General features: G+C 44.9%; 1 protein-coding gene across 1 annotated transcript; it reads left to right on the top strand.

Annotated features, from left to right (window-relative positions):
• Positions 1–4293: 4293 nt before the first annotated feature.
• LOC141099681 (uncharacterized) lies at positions 4294–10803 on the top strand. The gene is made up of 5 exons (XM_073587643.1): positions 4294–4469; positions 4553–4676; positions 4760–4857; positions 5056–5146; positions 9490–10803. Exons 1-5 carry the CDS (start codon positions 4446–4448, stop codon positions 10797–10799), a joined length of 1647 nt encoding a protein of 548 aa, XP_073443744.1. The 5' UTR covers positions 4294–4445; the 3' UTR covers positions 10800–10803.
• The last annotated feature ends 11050 nt before the right edge of the window (positions 10804–21853 follow it).

Here is a 21853-nt window from a genome sequence, read left to right as displayed (position 1 = left end):
CTCACCGAGCACAACGTCCTCAGCAAGAGCCAAGCAGGGTTCATGCCAAACCACCGCACTACCGACCACATCTATACCCTGCACAGCCTCATTCAGAGACACTTCCACAATACAAAGAACGGGAAGATATACGCCTGTTTCGTAGACTTTAAAAAGACCTTTGATTCGGTGTGGCACCCAGGCTTATTCCTGAAACTGCTGGAGAGCGGAATAGGAGGAAAGACCTACGATGTTATCAAAAGCTCCTACACCGAGAACCTCTGCAGTGTGAGTGTGAACGGTAGAAGAACGGCCTATTTCCAGCAGAGCCGTGGAGTCAGACAAGGCTGTAGCCTAAGCCCAACGCTCTTCAACATTTACATCAACGAGCTGGCTACCACTCTGGAATCTTCCACAGCACCAGATCTAACCCTCCTCGACGTGCAGGTGAAATTCCTGCCGTATGCAGATGACCTGCTGCTTCTGTCACCAACCGAGAAAGGTCTCCAAGAAAACCTGAAAATCTTAGAGAAATTCAGCTCCACCTGAGCACTACTGATCAACGCAAAGAAAACCAACATCATGGTGTTCCAGAAGAGAAAGAGAAAATCAGACCAGCACCCTTCATTTTTCCTCAACAACTGCGCCCTTACAGGAATGGACAAACATACCTACCGGGGCCTAGAGATTCACCGGTCAGGGAGCTTCAAACAAGCCATAGAGACCCTGAAAGACAAGGCCTGCAAAACCTTCTATGCCATCCGAAGGAAACTCTACCATATGAAGCCACCAGTGAGGCTCTGGTTAAAAATCTTCGACTCTATCATCGCCCCAATCCTCCTGTATGGCAGCAAAGTCTGTGGCCCTCACACCTACCCAGACTGGTCAAGGTGGGATTCCAGCCCAACAGAAATATTCCACCTGGAATTCTGCAATCACCTTCTCCAAGTCCATCGGAGCACCTCCAACAGTGCTTGCTGGGCCGAGCTGGGCAGATTCCCTCTACACCTAACGGTTCTAAAGAGGGCACTGTCATTCCGGGCTCACCTACAAAGGAGCAATCCAAGCTCCCATCACCATAAAGCCCTGACACGTCGGTGAAACAGAAAAACCAGGACCCTCGGAACAGCTCACCCAAACCCAACCTGACCAGAACACCAATCACAGCAACCTATCAAAAGCCGGAATCAGGAAGATGGTAGACGAAGGCCAGGAGAGGTACGCAAGTGACTGGAAGAACGACATTATCAGCTCACAGAAACTGACCATGCACCAGAGTCTACAGAGAGACTACAGACTGGCCCCATATCTGGAGAAACTCCCGGACCCCAGAGACCACAAGATCCTGAGCCGGTATAGACTCAGTGCCCACAGTCTGGCCATCGAATCCGGCCAACACAGGCAGATCTTTAAACACAGGGAGGAAAGACTGTGCCAACACTGTGACCAGGAGGCCCTGGAGGATGAGACCCACTTCCTGCTACACTGCTCCAAGTACTCAGCAGTGAGGGACACTCACTTCAGGAGACTCTCACATCTCTTCCCAGATTTCATCACCATGAAGGAGGAAGAGAAAACATATATCCTGCTGGGGGAGAAGAGAGAGCAGTGGAGATAGCAGGGCAATATGTGAGCGAATGTCATAGACTGCGAGAAAGAGAACTATGATATGCCATGGACTTCTATAGCCCCTACCCTGGATCTGCCCCATGCCCCCCATTCACCTTCCCTATGCCATGGACTTCTATAGCCCCATCCTAGATCTGCCCCCATCCACCTTTCCTACAACCCCTACCCAAGATCCCTACAGTCCCTATCCCTATTCCCTTTTGTACACTTGCTTTGGCAAAACTAATGTGTATTTAGTCCTGCCAATAAAGCTTCCTTGAATCTTGAATCGTGTACACAGGGGTCTGCGACCAAAGCTGGGGGTATACGGGTGTATACAGCGTACACAGAGGTGCCCGTGTCCGAAGTTGGGGGTATACAGGTGTATACAGCGTACACTGAGGGGTCTGCGACTGAAGCTGGGGGTACACGGGTGTATACAGCGTACACAGAGGCGTCTGCGACCGAAGCTGGGGGTATATGGGTGTATACAGAGCACACCTCGTACACACACTGCTCTGTTCTGTACACACGTGGCTCCGCTCCGTACACCTCGCACACACGCGGCTCCACTCCATACACCTTGTACACATGCGGCTTCGCTCCGTACACCTCGTACACACAGGGCTCCGCTCCGTACACCTCGTAGACACACGGCTCCGCTCCGTACACCTCGTACACACGCGGCTCCACTCCGTACACCTTGTACACATGCGGCTCCGCTCCGTACACCTCGTACACACAGGGCTCCGCTCCGTACACCTCATAGACACACGGCTCCGCTCCGTACACCTCGTACACATGCGGCTCCACTCCGTACACCTTGTACACACGTGGCTCCGCTCCGTACACCTCGTACACATACGGCTCCGCTCCGTACATCTTGTACACACACGGCTCCGCTCCGTACACCTCGTACACACACGGCTCCGCTCCGTACACCTCGTACACACACGGCTCCGCTCCGTACACCTCGTACACATACGGCTCCGCTCCGTACACCTCGTACATATACGGCTCCGCTCCGTACACCTTGTACACACGTGGCTCGGCTGCGTACACCTCGTACACACGCGGCTCCGCTCCGTACATCTTGTGCACACACGGCTCTGCTCCTTACACCTTGTACACACACGGCTCTGCTCCTTACACCTCGTAGACACACGGCTCTGCTCCTTACACCTCGTAGACACACGGCTCTGCTCCATACACCTCGTACACATACGGCTCCGCTCCGTACATCTTGTACACACACGGCTCCGCTCCGTACACCTCGTACACACACGGCTCCGCTCCGTACACCTCGTACACACGCGGCTCCGCTCCGTACACCTCGTACACACGCGGCTCCGCTCCGTACACCTCGTACACACACGGCTCTGCTCCTTACACCTCGTACACACACGGCTCCGCTCCGTACACCTCGCACACACACGGCTCTGCTACATCCACCCTGTAAACCCCTCCTGACCCCACACATAAAGTTCCCCTCATCCAGCACCATGACAACCAGCACAGCAGAGTCCTGCCCACACTGAGGCCCCTGATCATGTGACCCCTGACTCCTCCCCTCCTGTGACCTCATCACAGGTCCTGTGTGCACAGAGCAGCTGTAGAAATCTCCGGCCTCGGGGGTCTCACCAGACTTCGCTCTTTTCTTGCAGGGGCCGCAGTGGATTTCATCCTGGATCCATAGAGCTGAATAGAGGAGCGATGTTCCTTCACTCTGATGGGAATTGATGGTGACGTTTGTCCAACGTCCACGTTACCGAGTAAATCCCCCCAGTACTGCAGCCGGTAAAGACCCCGATATCCACAGGTGTCCCCTCTAATTGGGGGAAAGGGATAGAAAAGCCTCTTATCCCGAGAGGAAACCCTGTACATGGAGACATCGGCCTCAGATCTCTCCTGTCCTGTTCTTCCAGAAAAGCCTCAAACTTCTGTGTGTGACTCAGAGCTGAGATCTAACGGGAGAGAAGATTCCAGTGCGGGGAAGACGGGAAACCTTCATATAGACGGCCGGTGGGGATGGAGGCAGTGACCGACTCTGGCCACATCTGTCTCTAGAGCCGCAGTAGAAGATGAAGATGTCGTCCTCATCATGAAGGAGTTATTTCTCATGTCGCGTGTAATGAATCTCTCCTGCAGTATTGCTAATGCCGATTCCAGTGTCGGTAATGAGACGAGAATTAGCGTTATGGAAGATGAGTCTATGAGGAACGTGTTCAGCTGCCGACTCCGAGGAGGAAACTGCTTGTTGTCTGTGGCCTAAATATATAGGTTTTATTAGTAGATGTCAGGGAAGAAAACTAAACCCTGTAAGATAATAAATCTCCTCATATGTTTCCCTTATTATCTCCAGTAAGTGTATTATTACACAGGATTCTTATGATGTTACATCGGATCATCTTCTTCTCATTCAGGTCTCTACAATATCGGATCCTCTCAGTGAAGATCTTCTACAGAAGAGAATTTTCCTGATTTACCCATCAAGGACGGATATGGACAGAGACAAGATGGTGGAGAGGATATTACACCTCACCCTAGAGATCCTCTTCCGTCTCACTGGAGAGGTGAGAGATTCTGATGACGTCACATTACATCATTCTTATCTATGGGAATAACAGATGGACAGAACTGGAGAGGTGAGGACTCTGGAAATGTCTGTAGTGAGATTTATTACTGTGTCTCTCCATAACCAGGATTACACAGTGGTGAAGAAGACCTCTAGTGATCGCTGTCAGGACCCTGTGTCTGAGGGATGGGGAAGACCCCTGAGCCCAATCACGGGGCCTCCACCTCACCCCCTGATCCATGAGGACATCAATGACCAGAAGATCCTAGAACTCATCTACAAGATGATGGAGCTGCTGACTGGAGAGGTGACACTGCTGGGAATGCTGGGACATTATACAGTAACACTATGAAGGGATCGGGGGGATGACGATATCATTGTATGTGTCAGGTTCCTATAAGGTGTCAGGATGTCGCTGTCTATTTCTCCATGGAGGAGTGGGAGTATTTAGAAGGACACAGAGATCTGTACAAGGACGTCATAATGGAGGTTCCCCAGCCCCTCACATCTCCAGGTAATAGACAGGACTAAATACACACGGCCTATAATTATCTGTATGTAGAGAATGAATTCAGTCCCTGTATGTGTTTCCTCCAGATCTATCCAGTAAGAGGACAACACCAGAGAGATGTCCCCGTCCTCTTCTTCCACAGGACTGTAAACAAGAAGATCCCAGTGCTCCTCAGGATCATCAGGTAGATGGAGAGAAGGTGTCAGGAGATCTCCCCTGTGATGTGTAGACGGCTGTGAAGGTCTTGTGCTCAGTCTTGTTTTATCCACCAGTATTCTGTGTTTTATACTTGTGTAATGAGAACGGTGGAGATGGCAGGATTAGAGCTGATCATAGATGGGACTTCTCCATCTGTCGGTGACTTTTACAATATTTGTTTCAGGGTGAAGATCTGACTCCTATTAATCCTACAGAGACATATGTGAGGGATGATGAGCGGTGTAAAGAGGAGATTCCCACATATGACTACCCAGGTGAGTAGGAACCACTGAATGCAGAGAAGTCACAGATTCCTCTCAGTCACCGGCTGTGGCTGCTTTATCGGTGGTGTAGTCCGGCCGTATTACCATGATCACCATTTTGCCTCTAGATCACAACATTCTCCTCCACCCAAAACTGTTCAATTGACTTGGTTACAGGAAAGATGTATATATTTGTACCGTGTTAGCCAGTAGATAGAAGAATATTTAGAATTGAGAGTCCTCAGTAGTTGATACCTTTTAATGGCTAACTGAAAAGGTGGTAACACATTGCAAGCTTTCGAGACTACTCAGGTCTCTTCATCAGGCTAGACTAATACAACATCTGAAAAATCACATATTTATACACAAAACAACACAGAAATAACGCAATAGATAAGACAAGTAACATTTAGCAGAATTGTCATTATGGGAGAGGTATAAACATAAATATTGGAACAGTTTATAGATTAGGAGTGTGAAGGTTTTATTGCCCTCTGATTGGGGTCTGGTTCTGTGTTGTGTGATGACCCCAGAAGTTCTGAAGAGCAAATTCCTTAATTGATGTAAAAAGACATAAATCCATGTGACACATTCATTCCTGCACTGAGTGTGTCAAACGTTGTCATAAATTTATACTCCCAGACCCTCCTGTCTCTCTGAGAGTTGAAGTTACCTTTTAATACAAGTAATTTAATGTCCATCGTGCTATGACCGAGGATATAAAAATGTTTTGCCACAGGTAGATCCCTTCTTTTTTCTCTTATTGTGTGGCGATGAGAAGTCTCCCTCACATGCAGACCCCAGTTGGACATTTAGTACAAATAATTAAGTACACCCCATTAGATGTAATGCAGGTGAGAGTACCTGGGATCTTGTAGTCCTGATGTGAGTTGGGGATCTTTATCTTGTCCGTGGTCATTATAAGTGGACAGGTTTTACATTTTTTCTGGTTGCAAGGAAAGGTTCCTGCAGCTGTTGGAGAGGACAGGGAGCTTCTGACAATGACGCTTCTTAGATTTGGGGGCTGCCTAAAACACAGCAGTGGGGGGTCTGGAAACATGGATTGTAATCGGGCATCTTTTTGTAGTAAAGGTTGTAATTTCCGTGCCGCTCCCCTTAGCACCTCCAGATTTGGGTTGTAGGTGACCACTAGAGGCACCCGGTTATTCTCTTCTTTAGCTTTGTAATGTGGCAGGTGATTCCTTGATATTCTGGTGGCTCTTGTAATTTGGTTTTCAATTGTTCTTGGATGGTAGCCCTGACTCAAAAAGGTCTTTCTGAGGCGACCAAGGTGTTTGTCTCAATCCATGGGGTTGGAACATGCGTTATATGTTATATCTGTTATATGTTGTTAACGTATGATATTCCGATCACGCTCAGTAATGCAATACAATGAGTGCGTGGAAAACATTGGACTGCACTCTGATGACATAATGGAGAAGCGTTTGTTTTCCATCTTTGCCTCAGTGTTCTCTGATTTTCTCATCCTAGACAATCGGACCACACTGTGCTGACACTCGGGTCAGATCCTGATCCAAGTGTCAGCTGTACAGTATAATTGGCCGATTCTCTCAGATCAGAGGATACATATGGCCGTCTGCATTGGCCCTTAGAAATCCATGTAGCCGCACGCTCCGGTCCGAGTGCCGGGTGTTGTTTCTCGCATCACACACCCTAGTGTGACCCCGGCCTTAGAATGATTCATGTACTGAGCGTTTGCCGGGTGCTGTAGCCTAGTGTTTGTAACTAGGGTATGCTAATTATGCAAATTGTCTCTTCAGAGAGGAAGAGGACTAGAACTCTAGTGCCACCTATTGGAGGTAGCAATCCTAGAAGTCAAGGTTGACCCTTTAATGAGCCTTGTCAAATGACGTAGGATAAAAGCCAAGCCAGAATCTCAATTTGCAGACACTGTGTTTCGGGGTACTGCCCCTCATCAGTGCAAAGTGTGAGATCTGGTTTGGCTGTGAGAGAGGCGTCTGACCGATATCCAAGAAGTATCATTTCTCCTTGCGGAGAACTAGGGTATGTGCACACAGTTTTATTTCAGGGGGCAGAGCTGCTTCAGGAAATTGTCTCCGGTCTTTTACCTGAAGGCGCCATGTTTTTTGTGCCACCGGTGTCTTTTCTCAATAGTTTCTATTATAGTTGCAGGTGACAGAATGTGCTACTTGTATTAATGGCCTCAGTTTCCAAGCACTGAAGCATTATTTAAATAATTTAAAAAACAGTGTTGGGACCCCTCTATTCTTGATAACCAGCCTTGCTGAAGCTGACAGCTGAGGGTTGCAGCCCCCAGTTGTGAGTTTTCCATACTGGTTATAGGAAATACAGGGGAATCCTCGCCAGTTTTTTCAGTCATTTACTTAGTTATAGCACAGGTGTCAGGTGAGGAATACTCCCATCATCCGCTCCTGCTGTCACTGTTCTTAGCAGCAGGTGTAGGTTGATGGGAGTAATAGTCCCAAAAGCCGCCACCTGCTGTCATCATTCTGACTTTAATATAACTCTCATCATTCTCCCCACCGGCAGAGCAGGGGAGAATGATGAGAGCACCTTCAGCACCCGCCACCGGGGAACAGCGATTAATGTAGCGCTTCTTCCCTGCCAGCCGTCCATGTAGTACTGATGCTGCACACAGGCGGCACACGGTTGTCACACGTGTGCCACGAATATTACACACATGGACATCTCCGGTACCGGAAATATCAGGACGTGTGAAACCGGCCTTATACACAGTTCTCTTTAAATGCCTAATATTTCTTCTTGAAACTCATCTGACAGAAAATATTGGAGCTTAGGATAGTATAGATTGTGAAGTCTCCGAGACCCATACTCTAATTAAACCAGAGAGGTTTCACCACTAGCTGCTCATTTATTACTGGTGGAGTTTGATCATTTCAGTAGTTCCTAATCAGGCCCCATTATTAATATCTGACGTGTGTCACTTTATGTTGTGGTAAGTTTGGAATTCTGCACAAAGGATAATAGAAAACAACTGGATCTTACAAATTATTTTCCAGCTTCGCACTATACCCTACATACGGTTGTACACTACTGTCTGGGCACATGGCAGTGATCAGAAGGGAAGGAGCGCCATTTAGCTATTTGAATACAGATCTAGCTGGAATAGATTGCAGACACAATGTATTCGTGGTCAACTGGCAGATCAAAAGATGTCCACCATGAACATGCTTGGCGCTATCTTTTCTGCTTTCCATATCCCAAGGATTGCCTTGCTCATCGCCCTTTAACACAATTACATGGAATCTGGACTTACACAGGGACCCCTAGGCTTGGACCATGGTGTTACCTGCTATTCTGTGGTGTTAGATGGCAAGAAGAATAGTCAGGTAGCCAGGTCAGAACCAGAAGGACAGAATACAGAATCAGAAGACACAAGAGTAGTCAGTAAACGGGCCACGGTCACAGCAGGAAACAAATACACAAGCCGCAAGCTGAGCACAGAGGACTGAACCAGAGGAGAACAGCGCTGTATCTGGCAGATTCCGGCCATGTGCTTTGCGCTTTAGTAGGGTGTGGTACTTTCCAATTGGCTGAAGTAGGGAGCAGATTACTCCAGCTGGACAGCAGGAACAGATCCCAGATGAGATTGGACACACCATATGCAGAAGCCCTAATATAACTAAATGACAGAAAACCAGAACAGTCGAAATCACCATAAAGTGATTCCATGTTATTAATTAATTCACTGAGGGTTATAATCCTTAGGAGGAGTGAATATTTTGACTCCACAGCCACTTTCTGGAAATTAACACGCAGTGGATGTTGGAGAGTGAAAATTACACATTTGCCATTTTATTACCCAGCACATAGTGCCCAGATTGTGCTCCAGGAGACACACACCGCAAATTAAGTGGATTCTTCTCACTATAATATTGCTAAATACAGGGATCCTAAATGTTGTTTGCGCACACTGCAAGACTCCGAAGTGAGAGCAGATTTTGCTGGATTGGTTTATAGAAACCTTGTTGCTTTTCAGCAGCCTTTGAGCCACTAATAGTGTGGGAACCTCTGTTTTTCCACTGACAGATGATAGACCTGAGTGGGGACTTGTTTTTTGTGAGATGAGAATTGGTATTATTTTCGCCTACATAACATTGATTGGTTTCGTTTTATTCTATATTTGGGAGGCAGAATGAACAAACAGTTGAACACCGCACACTACTGGTTCATCCAACAAGGTTTTCTATTAGACTGTGAACTGTCATTGTCTTGGTAAATAATTATAGTTTTTTACATAGCTTGCCATTTTTATGAACAGTTTAAGTAGAAATGTTCAAAAATATAAAACTCAATATTTCATTAAAAATAATTTTTTTTTATCTTAGCAGATGACTGTACCAGGAGATCAGAGGGACAGCTGACATCTTCAATTTTTAAATCTGATGATCTTGAGATCCTACAAGATACAACTGAAGTGACTGCTATTACTCCAGATATACCATCATCCATTCACAGCAAAGATCTGTCATCTGATCCTATGAAACAGGTCCCATCTTCTGATTCATTACTGACTACTAAGGAAAATCAAAGTCACAAAAGAAGCAATAAAAAACAAACTTCTCCTAAAGCAAAGAAGTCATTTTCATGTTCAGAATGTGGGAAATGTTTTAGCAATAAATCAGATTGTGTTAAGCACCAGAGAACTCAGACAGGGGAGAAGCCCTTTTCATGTTCAGAATGTGGGAAATGTTTTGCACATAAATCACAATTTGTTACCCACCAAAGAACTCACACAGGGGAGAAGCCTTTTTCCTGTTCAGAATGTGGGAAATATTTTGCACAGAAATCAAATTTTGTTACCCACCAGAGAACTCACACCGGGGAGAAGCCTTTTTCATGTTCAGAATGTGGGAAATCTTTTGCACAGAAATCACAATTGGTTACCCACAAGAGAACTCACACAGGGGAGAAGGCTTTTTCATGTTCAGAATGTGGGAAATGTTTTAACAATAAATCACATTGTGTTAAGCACCAGAGAACTCACACAGGGGAGAAAATATTTTCATGTTCAGAATGTGGGAAATGTTTTGTACATAAATCACATTTTGTTATCCACCAAAGAACTCACACAGGAGAGAAGCCTTTTTCATGTTCAGAATGTGGGAAATGCTTTAACAATAAATCAAATTTTGTTAAGCACCAGAGAACTCACACAGGAGAGAAGCCTTTTTCATGTTCAGAATGTGGGAAATGTTTTAGCAAGAAATCAAATTGTGTTAAGCACCAGAGAACTCACACAGGGGAGAAACCTTTTGCATGTTCAGAATGTGGGAAATGTTTTAGCAAGAAATCAAATTGTGTTAAGCACCAGAGAACTCACACAGGGGAGAAGCCATTTTCATGTTCAGAATGTGGGAAATGTTTTAGCAAGAAATCAAATTGTGTTAAGCACCAGAGAACTCACACAGGGGAGAAGCCATTTTCATGTTCAGAATGTGGGAAATGTTTTAGCAAGAAATCAAATTGTGTTAAGCACCAGAGAACTCACACAGGGGAGAAGCCATTTATATGTTCAGAATGTGGGAAACATTTTAACCAGAAAGCGCTTCTTGAACGCCATCAGAGCAGTCACACAGAGGAGAAGCCATTTTATGTTCATAATGTTGAAGTAGTTTTAACCAAAATTGAATCTTCTTAAATGAGTTGTCTCTTGTCATTCCTTATATTTGTTGACAAAAGGATAAATCTAAACTTTATTTTTTCCTAATTTAAAACTATACCCATAATTCACCCTCTGAAGGTTAGTCAGAAAGTGACTAATAGAAAAAACATGTACCCCACGTCTCAGTATATAGGGTGAGGTGACATTTACACACTCTCCAAGCCTCTCATTTCAACGGTTTTCATCGTCCTCACCAAAGACGACTCATCAGGAGACTATTTAATATTGACCTATATTCAAGCGAGACTAAGCGAAAAAAAAAACAAAAAACTAAAATCATGCATCATGTTATTCGAAACAGTCAGAAAACTAGCCACATATTGGCAGATCCCAGACCTCAATCTATATACTTCGGAAGTTTATAATCCACTCCAGTGTCAGGAATAGATAGTATGAATTTGAATTTACCAAATGGCTGCAATGAAACAATTTAAAAATGCAAAGGGGTCTGAATACTTTCCATACCCGCTGTATCAGTAAAAATAACTCCTCTTTATTAGGTAAATTATAAAAGAATTGCACCATTTTCCGATACCCGTCGCGTCTCCATTTTTCATGATCTCGGGTTGGGTGAAAGTCTATTTTTTGTGTGCCGAGCTGACGTTATTAATGGATACCATTTTGGTGCAGATACGATCTTTTGGTCTTTCCTTTATTGCATTTTAGATCGGGCGATTCTGAATGCGGCTATAACAAATATGTGTATGTTTGTTTTTTTTATTTTATTTTGAAGGGGCGATATGAACTTTTATATTTTTTAAAATATTTTTTAAAACTTTTTTTTACTTTTGGCTTTTTTTATATTTTTAAAAACATTTTTTTTTTACTTTTGGCATTTTAAAGACATACAGCATTGTTTCTTAATTAACCAAGTTATCTGTATGTTGGCTTTAAATTTAAGTGTTGATTTCTAGTTGGTCAAGAAAACACTTTTGCTTGTGTAAGCCGGTAATATTGACTTTTATTGTGCGCTTATCCTTGATCACTAGTGATGTTTGCTGATATGCTATTTATGCATTGTGTTATGGAGCCAGTTTGTTGACTTCTAAAGCAAAGAGGGAAAAACTATGCAAATAGTTTAAATAATCAAGTAATGCTATAATAATCTCATCTCCATTCTTACCCTTTATGTAAATACTGAATGAGGGACACTTGTTAAGTCTAAAAGTAGGTTACATGCCTCTGTATAAAGAGACTGAGAGAGAGAAACAGCCAGAGAGATTCTGCCAAGACATCTATACATCCAAAGGACAAGAGACAGGACAGAAGCCACAACATCACAAGGGACACGGCTCTATCATGCTATAGGAAACAACCTAGGGGTTTTCAGCCTCGGTTGGAAGAATACAGATCTGCTCCATTGACCATCACTGAACCATGGATACATTTGGAGAAGCCAGGTTGTGATCTTTGGATCAACTGGCCTTGTACCTTGTATGGACTCAATGGACTGTCACCTTCCTACACTTGTTGTTACCTCCTCTGTGTGTATGTGCCACAGGTGGAGTACTCGACTCTGGAAGATGTAGCCAGGTTGTGATCCTCGGATCAACTGGCCTTGTATGGACTGTCATCTTCCTACGCTTGTTGTTACCTCCTCTCTGTGTGTGTGCCACAGGTAGTGACCCTGGAAGATCTGAAGTCACAGCTGCTATTATCCCGGTAAGTCAGCGGAAGGGTGAGACTCTGTAATGTGCCCCATCTTGGGTATTTTGCTGGGACTGTTCTATGTGTTAGCATACAAAGAGATGAACTGCACCGCAGGGAAATCACGGCCGCCACATGTGCTAGGTGCGATACTGCTCAGTGAGCCATGACGACCTCATGTAACTGGACACTGTGGGTACACACCAAGTAAAGAAAGTGTGAACCCATAAAAGTGCAGAAGCGCAAAATGGCCGTCGTCACTCACATACTCCATCTCCCATTCTCCCCATGTTGTAGCGCCATCTAGTGGCCATGTGCAAAAGTGCCATCATAGAGTAAAATGTATCCTAAGAGAGTGTCACTATCAAGGTGGAAATGAGATAAGTGCACCGTATTTATTGAGTAAAAGATAAATCCATACATAGATATATGTAAATGAATTGTAGATTTTAATAAAGTGAAATGAAAAACAAGACATTAAAATCATGTCAAACTTTTATTAAAAAAGTAGAGAACGAATTCTACCAACCCCCTATAGGAAAGGGGAGAAGCTGAGAACTTCATTTACACCATTGGGATGTAAAGGATTTAATTGTCGGATACATTTAGTTTCTGATTGTGACCAGATCTTTTTCCAGTCACCCCCCTATTGATAACCAGGACCCTATCGATGCCAGAGACACAGGGGAAACCAACTGCAGCAAAAGAACCCCTAAAAAATAACTTTTATTAATTATTTAAAAACTATCAAATTTTACAAGAAATAACCAAGAAAAATCTTTCCAATGTAAAGGCGTAATGGGGGGTCTGGTGGTAGTAATGGGGGGTCTGGTGGTGGTAATGGGGGGGTCTGGTGGTAGTAATGGGGGGTCTGGTGGTAGTAATGGGGGGTCTGGTGCTGGTAATGCCAGTCAGCTGGAGTCACCAAGATACAATAATAACGGATTGATTTAGCACTAATTAAATAACACAGGGGAAATATCTCGGGAAGATAGGTTGTGCATGACCCTATGTAGATGTCCCTTCCTTACAGCGGAGGGTGGCACCCTGGGTAGTGATATGGCGCCTTTGCTCCATATCCACTGACCCTTATTGACCCTCAGCAGGACTCCTCACCAAAAGCCATTGTCAAACACATAAGAAATAAAGTGCTAGTGGGGCAAAAAGTCCAACTGACCCCTTGTGCTTAATGTGCACTGAGCACAGATGTGGCTCCATGTTACAGAGAAGATGCCGCATCCATATATCCTCCATATGTCTAATATCTTGTAGTGATAGAGAAATAACAAGATGTCATGGATCAGAGACAAAAGACATCGATCATATAGACCTACTGCTCAAACGCAAGACGCCTATAATAACAAAGCAGAAGGCCCAAAAGGAAATCTATCATTCTCTGCAGCAACTGAAGATCTAATGTGTAAGCATGTAACATCCGCAGCACAATGGCTGATCTAAAAAGCACAAGACCGTTCCCACAATACAGGCCACACTTCTGCCTTTATATGGCCCCAATAGCATCATATTATATAAGCAGGTGTCATCTCAATAGCACAAGGGATTCTTCATAGCACAGAAACATGCCCAATATACAGGAGAGCCCTTATATTGGAGGGGCTAATACCCCACCCTGTATATGCAGATAAATGGCCCAATCAGCAGAGAGGAAAACATCAGAAGCCACGCCCATAGGAGGTGGACACTTATCTCCAAAAATTAAAAAGGGCAGGTACGGACTGGGGCTGAAATCCAGCCCTGGCATTGGCAATCATACAGGCCCATGTTGTCCCCGTCTCCAAGTGTGACACCCCAGAGTCCGGTTGTCACAGTGACATTACCTCCCTCTAATGGGTAAAGTCATGCTTGGAGGCAAAAAGGGACCCCTTGCCAGGCAGCATAAATAAATCACAATTTCCTGCTGCAGGTCAGAAAAGGGAGATGCCTTATAAATTCTGGCCAGCAGAGGGGGTTGGTGAGTCAGCTAGGCATCAGCTGAGGAGTTGTCATGGAAACAAAGCAGCTGTGAGCTGTGAGGAGAAATGACAGTTAAACGTGAGGAGGTGAGGTGAAAAGATCTTTCTAGAAGATCCTGTCAGAGAGATGAAGACAGGGAGCTGATCTGTGAAGAGAGAAAGGACAAAAGCAGAGATTGAGAGACTCTAGGGAAGCTAAAATACTGCATATAGCAGACCCTTGAGTGAAGCGCTAATATAGAGAAAAGGGACATCAGAGTCCTAGGCTGACAGGAGCTGTAAGTCCTGATCGCCGAATCTGAAAGTACAGTGGATTGTAAATTCCTGTGCACCTTGAATACCTGAGGGCACGGCATCAGATAAGGAGCCCGGGGCCGACGGTGAAGAGAACAGTACCCGTGTAATAGGCTTACGCTGACAGCCGTACAGGTTGGTGAAGCCATCACGAATAGAGGGTCGCAGCATAGTTATATACAGCGGAGACCCACACACATAGCACAGAAGGAAGGCCATAATTCCCCACCTGACAAGGTGGATCCCCTGAGTGCCTCCAGGCGAGCCGGACTCCTTCCATCACCTGTATGTGGTACTCCGGACTGCAACCTATTACCAGGAAAAGGTAAAGAAACTGCACCTCTCTGTGTCTGTCATTTATCTGCACCCCAACGTTCACAGCCATCTTTACTATTTATTTAACATCTTTGTTTTTGTTTTAAACATCTTTTTATTGTTTTAACAAAAGGGTGAAACAATACATGCGACTAGAAAGATCAAGTAACAATATTTACATGAGTTACCAGTCCGGCGTTGCTGTACATATATTAACATCATAAGCAATATCACTTGAAGTACCCAATCTTTAAACAGGTCAGACAGTGTCTATCCGAGTTTTCATATTTGAAATCTTGAGTCAAAGGGAAAGACCTTGACGTAGAGCGCAGGTAGAAATGTGCATTCCAGTCGCAACGAAGTACAAGTCTTAAACCAAGGGGGAAAACAACAGTTAGGTAGAAAGGAAGGATAGAGGAAGGGGGGATGTTAAAGGATGGAGAAGGAATTCTAGTCAGGAGGGATGTCCAGTCGTTAGATGTTCTGCCCTGACAATCTAGATAGTCAGCTGGTGTTGCTTCATGTATAATTGGTCTTAGGGCAAACTAATCTTGTTTACTTAGAGTTTAGCAGATTTAAGTCTTCGTCTGTTTCTCTATAGAGTGTCCAGGGCGCCCAGGTCAAACCGAATCTAACTAGCTTGAATGACGTGCCAGCTATTATTTCTTCTATGTGGTATATCTGATTTACCTTGTGTAACCATCCTGACAGGGTGGGGCTGTTCTGTGATAGCCAATGTAAGGGGATGAGCATTTTAGCTGCTGCCAACAGATACGTAAGACGCTTTTTGTGTTTGTATTGTGCAATATCACTTGACCAGTTTAGAAATATCAATTTCAAGGATGGGGGGTTTGGCAGCTGGCAAAGTTTTGTCGTAATTTTAAGTACCTTACTCCAGAAAGGTTGAATTTTGTCGCATTGCCACCATATGTGCAAAAATGATCCCCTCTCACCGATACATCTCCAGCAATTAGAGGAAGCATCAGGCTGCCAAATCTGCCTTGTGTCAGGGGTGGTATACCACCTGGTAAGGATCTTGTAAGAGCTTTCTTGAACCCTCACACAACCAGAAGGGCCATGCGAGTTTTTATATATCTTTTCCACCTCCCAATCCCGCAATTCCACCCCCAGGTCTCTTTCCCATTTCAATATAAACGCCCGTTTAGCAGAGGATGAGGGAGCTAGGAGCATCTGGTAGAGTTTACCCAGCACACCCCTTGGTTTATTCCTCTGGGTCAGCATCTTTTCAAAGCCTGTCAACTCTCTATATGGTAGTCCTGATTGTAAGTATGATCTGATCGCACTTTTGAGCCTGTTGTAAAGAAGAAAGATAATGTGGTAGTGTGGGAATTTAGTTTGCAGAGAGAGGATTACACCATCTTCCGTGAAAGCATCTAGAGAGTCTGTGTCCTTAAAGGGCGGTCTAGATATAGGCCAGGCAGGTCTCTTACTTTTATTAGCGGTGACGGAAGCGGCATTAGTGAGGAGGAAAATCTGGCCCAAGTCTTAATTAAATTTCTTGTTATTGTGTTTGGGGAAAGAGCTCTCATTGTGGGAGCCGTAGACGTGTGGAGAATAGCAGAGATTGGTGCTGTTAATGACTCGTTCACAATCCCTGTCCATAGTTTGTGGTTACTATCTCTCACCCTATCAATTAGCAGCGACAGAGTCGCTGCCGCGTGGTATTTTTGTGGGTCTGGGATTCCCATGCCCCCTTTATGTTTAGGTAGGGAAAGTATATTATAGCTTATTCTCGGTTTTAAGCCACCGCAAATATACTTCCCAAAAAGAGATCTGACCTTTTGGATGAACGTGTCTGGGACTTTAATAGGTAGCATTCTAGATATATAACTGTACTTGGGTAAAATGAACCCTTTAATGAGGTTCTTTCGTCCTATCCAGGATACATAGGGCACTCTCCATGACTTAATAGCTTCTAAAGTATTATTAAGAAGGGGAATGAAGTTGATTGAGAAAAGGGAGTTCCAATGTGGGCTTAGTTTTATACCTAGGTATTTAATATATTTAGAGTTCCATTTTATTGGCAATTTAGCTTTCAAATTTCGGATTGTTGTGTGCCGTATATTTATCCCCATCGCCTCAGATTTCTCTAGATTAATCTTAAAATTTGATAGCTCTCCGAATGCCTCGAACCTTTCCAATACCACGGGAATTTCTTTCTCAGGGTCTGATAGGAGTAATAGAAGATCGTCTGCGAACGCCGCTACAACATGTGAGGAGTCTGAGATCTTAACGCCCCTCATTCCTGGATGCTGTCTAATGCTTTGAATTAACGTCTCGATGGTCAGGACAAATAGAGCTGGTGATAGGGGGCAGCCCTGACGTGTGCCGTTTTTGATTTCAACGGTTGGAGAAAAATCTCCATTTACCCTAACTTTTGCAGAGGGTGCTTTATACATTTGAAAGATGGCATCAATGACCACGGGAGGAAAGCCAAACCTCACGAGGGTCTCGCGCATGAATGTCCAGTCCACCCTGTCAAACGCCTTCTCTGCGTCAGTTCCCATTAAAAAACTAGGGGTTTGTGGTGGCTGTGTGCATGCTGCATCAGGTACAGTACTCTCAGGGAGTTGTCTCTCCCCTCTCTATTTTTCACAAAACCCACTTGCTCGGCTGAAATGAGTATGTCTAGGATGAGACTAATCCTTGTGGCCATCGTTTTTGAAAATATTTTTAGATCATTATTTAATAGCGAGATCCGTCTGTAATTACTACATAATTCAGGATCTCTACCTTCTTTATGTATTAAGGAGATATGTGCTTCCAGCGTCTGTCTGGCAAAAGCTGCCCCACCTAATACTTCATTACACAGCTTCAATAGATACGGGCTCAACGCATCTCAGAAAGTCCTATAGTAGGATGCCGGGAGGCCATCAGGGCCTGGGCTCTTGCCCATAGGGCAGTCCGACAGGGTGGACTGGAGATCCCCGACCGTGAAAGGGGCCGATAGTTCCTGTTGTTGTGCTTCAGATAATGTAGGGAGGTTTATATTTTGTAGAAAATCTCTTATATTGATTTGTCTTTACTCTAATTGATCTGCGCTCTCCTCCGGCCGTAAATTGTACAGGGTGGAGTAGTATTCCCTGAAGGCTGATGCTATCTCGTCTGGGCTTGTAATTTTTGCTTCGTCTGGACCTTTTACCATGTGAATAAGAGACTTAGCCTTACGTTTTTTAATCATGGATGTCAGAAATTTTGTCATTTTGTCTCCATGAGCGAATACCCTGTGTTTCCATCTAGTATAAATTTTTATCGAGTCTTTGTTTAGTAAGTCTCTAAGAGATTGTCTCTTCTGAGAGAGCAGATTTAAAACATTCTGGTCAAGTGTCGTTCTATGGTCTCGTTCTAGTGTTTGGATCTCTTTATAAAGAGTGTCAGTTTTATTTTTTCTACTTTTATTCTTATGCGAAGCCATAGAAATCAATTCACCTCTTATTACGGCCTTGTGGGCCTCCCAAATAGTTGCAAATTGGATGTTGTCACTCAGATTAATCTCAAAGAACTCCTGAATTTTCTTTTTTATTTTGTTTTTGGAAGGTTCATCTGCAATTAAAGTTTCATTCAGCCTCCAAGGGTTATTGTTTGGTCTATGACCTATCACAAGTTTATTTATTAAGAAGGAGTGGTCGGAGTGAACGCTCGGGATTATTTGTGTCTTTTAGATACGAGGATATTTGGAATGGGACAAAGAGATAGTTAATTCTACCATAGGACGATTGTGCTTGTGAGAAATGTGAGAAGTCTCGTTCAATAGGATGGAGAAATCTCCAGGCATCAATCAGTTGGTTTAGATGTAAGGTTGTTCGGATGCGTGTTAGTACATTCTTGGGAACACTAGATTTCCCAGTAGAGGAATCCATTGGTGGCTCAAGAGGAACGTTCAAGTCTCCCCCAAAAATCAAAGTACCCTCTATAAATTGGCCTGCCTGTCTCATAATTCTGGAAAACCAGGTGTCTTGTTTTATGTTGGGGGCATATACACACCCTATCATGACTAGTTGGGCGGCACGGTGGCTCACTGGTTAGCTCAGTGGGTTCGAATCCCACCAAGGACAACATCTGCAAGGAGTTTGTATGTTCTCCCCGTGTTTGCGTGGGTTTCCTCCGGGTACTCCGGTTTCCTCCCACATTCTAAAGACATACTCCTAGGGAATTTAGATTGTGAGCCCCATCGGGGACAGTGATGATAATATGTGCAAAAACTGTAAAGCGCTGTGGAATATGTTAGCGCTATATAAAGATTATTTATTATTATTTATTTATTAGTTTGTGTGCCAGTTTCCCTTTTATGAAGACATATCTACCATCTCCATCGTGGAGCCTGTCGAGATACTGAAATGGTGTGTTTTTTACTAGAGCAATTGCCACCCCTCTCCCCTTCCTAGAAGAGGAAAATGAGTGGAACTATGTGTTGTAGTGATGTTTCTCGAAACTCTGGGTTTTTTTCTGTATAAAGTGGGTCTCCTGCAGGAGTGCTATATCAGTCCACAGTTTTTTTATATGTGCTAGTGGGTCACCCTCCCGGGGCTGTTGGGTACTCGGTACTGGGCCGGTGTCAGGGGGATGTGTCACAGCAGCAGTGACCCGGTCCGTGGCCCTGGGCGCCCAATGATGGGGGATGGTTTATGTGAATAGTTTGTGACGCCACCTGTGGTGTTCGGCAAGTGAGGTGTTAGGCCGACGCTGCATGCAGATCCTCTGGGACTGATGGTGTGTGCAGCAAAGATGGCAAAGCTCCCCACAGGTGGAGCTGTAGTCCCAGGGCAGTGTAGATGTAGTAATGGAGGAGAGGCGCAGTTGGTGTAGATGCTGGTACCCAAGTGTAGTGGTGCTCGAATAACTGGAGGACACCAGAGAGCGCAGTTCCAAAGCTTTACTCACAGTCTGCAGTTCACACAGGTGCCTGCCTCCGTGCCGTGTTCTCCAGGTCAGGGCTCCAGCCAACCTCCAGGCAAGAAAGGATTCTCCCTTCCAAAACTCTGCCAACAAGTACCTTCCTGAATGTCTCCTCTAATGCGCCTCTAAGTGTGAAGTACCCCAGTACCGTGGTTCCCTGGAGTGCCTCTTGTCTCGGGTTCCTAAGACCCTTACTTGTATGACAGACAGCTGTAGCCTGATCAGGGATCTCTATCTCCAGAGTCCGGGCTCTCTATTCAGTTGCTGTTGTGTCCCAAGTCTATGGTGGGAGTAAGGCATTAGCGGCTCACTACTCCACCGGTGTCGCTGGATATTAAGGATCCGATCAACCTTGGGGACCGGGCCCCGGCCTTGCGCTCTGGACTGGAAGTGTTGTCTATCTCTCTAACCCGCTTCCCACCGTCCTTCTGTTCTCCTTCGTTCCGATCCGTTCTATCTTTCTTATGGAAGCTGCAGTCTCAAGTCTACATCTCTTCTCCTTCTCTTCCTTCCCGTGCCAGCTGGCCCAGATCACTGGGGCAGCTGCAGCACTCCTTCCTCCATCTCTTCTTCCAGGGATTCTCACTCTTCACCGATTGACTCTCCTCTCACTGACCTCCTGTCAGACTGACTTGTAATTCTACACTTTCCCTCTCTTTTATATATTCTTACTCCACCCGCCTCCCAGCACATCTCGTGTTACGAAGCCAGGGACCACAAAAGGTACTCTATTACCTTTCCAGCATAAAGCATGGATGTGTCCCTGCTGAACTATCCTGTTTGTGGGGTGAAGGTGTGGAGTGTGGTTAGGAGTTCCCACCTTACCTGGATGGTGGGGTACCACACCTTAGGAGAAGGTGCAGTACCTCCGTGGCGACTGAAGCCTCAGGGGCGCCACACTAGTACCTGAGCTCTTTTAATTGGCGCGTTCAGTCCTCTTACATTGTATGAAGCTATTGTCGTTTCTTGCATTCGGTCAGCCATATCGGGTCGGTGGGCGTCGGGGCTCAGATAAAGATAACAGATGATCCTCCGATGGACATGGGGAGGGTAGGTGAGGGGAAGAAAGAGAAGTAAAAGATAAAAACATTAACATGTGTTCAACAAAAAGGGTTTGTTGCCCTAAATTAACCACTTTCATTGTAATAAGTAAAATTACGATTAATACTGTAATACCCATCAGGGAATGCAATAGGTCAAAACATAACAATTTTTCAATTTGTTCCACTTATTAACTTGGTAGTCATTATGGATTAGATTAAAAGATTAATGCATAGAAGGATAGAGGACCAGGGTCTTCCATTCAATCGCTTGAAGATTGCTGCTTTCCTGCTTGTCTTTTCTTGTCTCTCTGCTCTCTAGAACCACCCGCTCTCTTCCAGGGTTCTTGCATTGACAGGTCCGGGATACAGAAATCAGTACGGGCGAAGCGAAGATCGGGCAGCCTGTCGAGTTGAATGTCCAGTTCTGTACAAACTTTGGCGATGTCAGAAGATGATTTGACAGTAAATCTTTTGCTGTCCGCTGTGATAAAGAGGCCAAATGGGAAAAACCAACGGAAGGGAAACTGTCTCTGCTTGAGGGCATCCGTAAAAGGTTTCAATAGGTATCTCTTTGACAAGGTTGACGGTACCAGATCCTAGAAAACACGAATGTTAGAGCCTTTGTATTCCAAAGAATTTAGTGCCCTTGTCTTTTTAAGAATTTTCTCTTTCATACGGAAGTCCAGTATTCTGCAAATTATATCCCTCGGGAATTCTGATTGTTTAGGCTTGGGCTTCAGCGCCCTGTGTGCCCTCTCAAGGATTTACATCTTTCTTTCATCTGGGTCCAGCATGGGCAAAAAGAGTTCATGAAGAATGGCTAGTACATCCTCCCGGTCTG

The sequence above is a fragment of the Dendrobates tinctorius genome, unplaced genomic scaffold (genome assembly GCF_039654945.1).
Source record: "Dendrobates tinctorius isolate UK_male_01 unplaced genomic scaffold, ASM3965494v1 ptg000101l, whole genome shotgun sequence".
In the NCBI taxonomy this organism is placed as follows: domain Eukaryota; kingdom Metazoa; phylum Chordata; class Amphibia; order Anura; family Dendrobatidae; genus Dendrobates; species Dendrobates tinctorius.
Note: the sequence above shows the minus strand (reverse complement) of the source record. Positions and strands in the feature narration are given on the sequence as shown.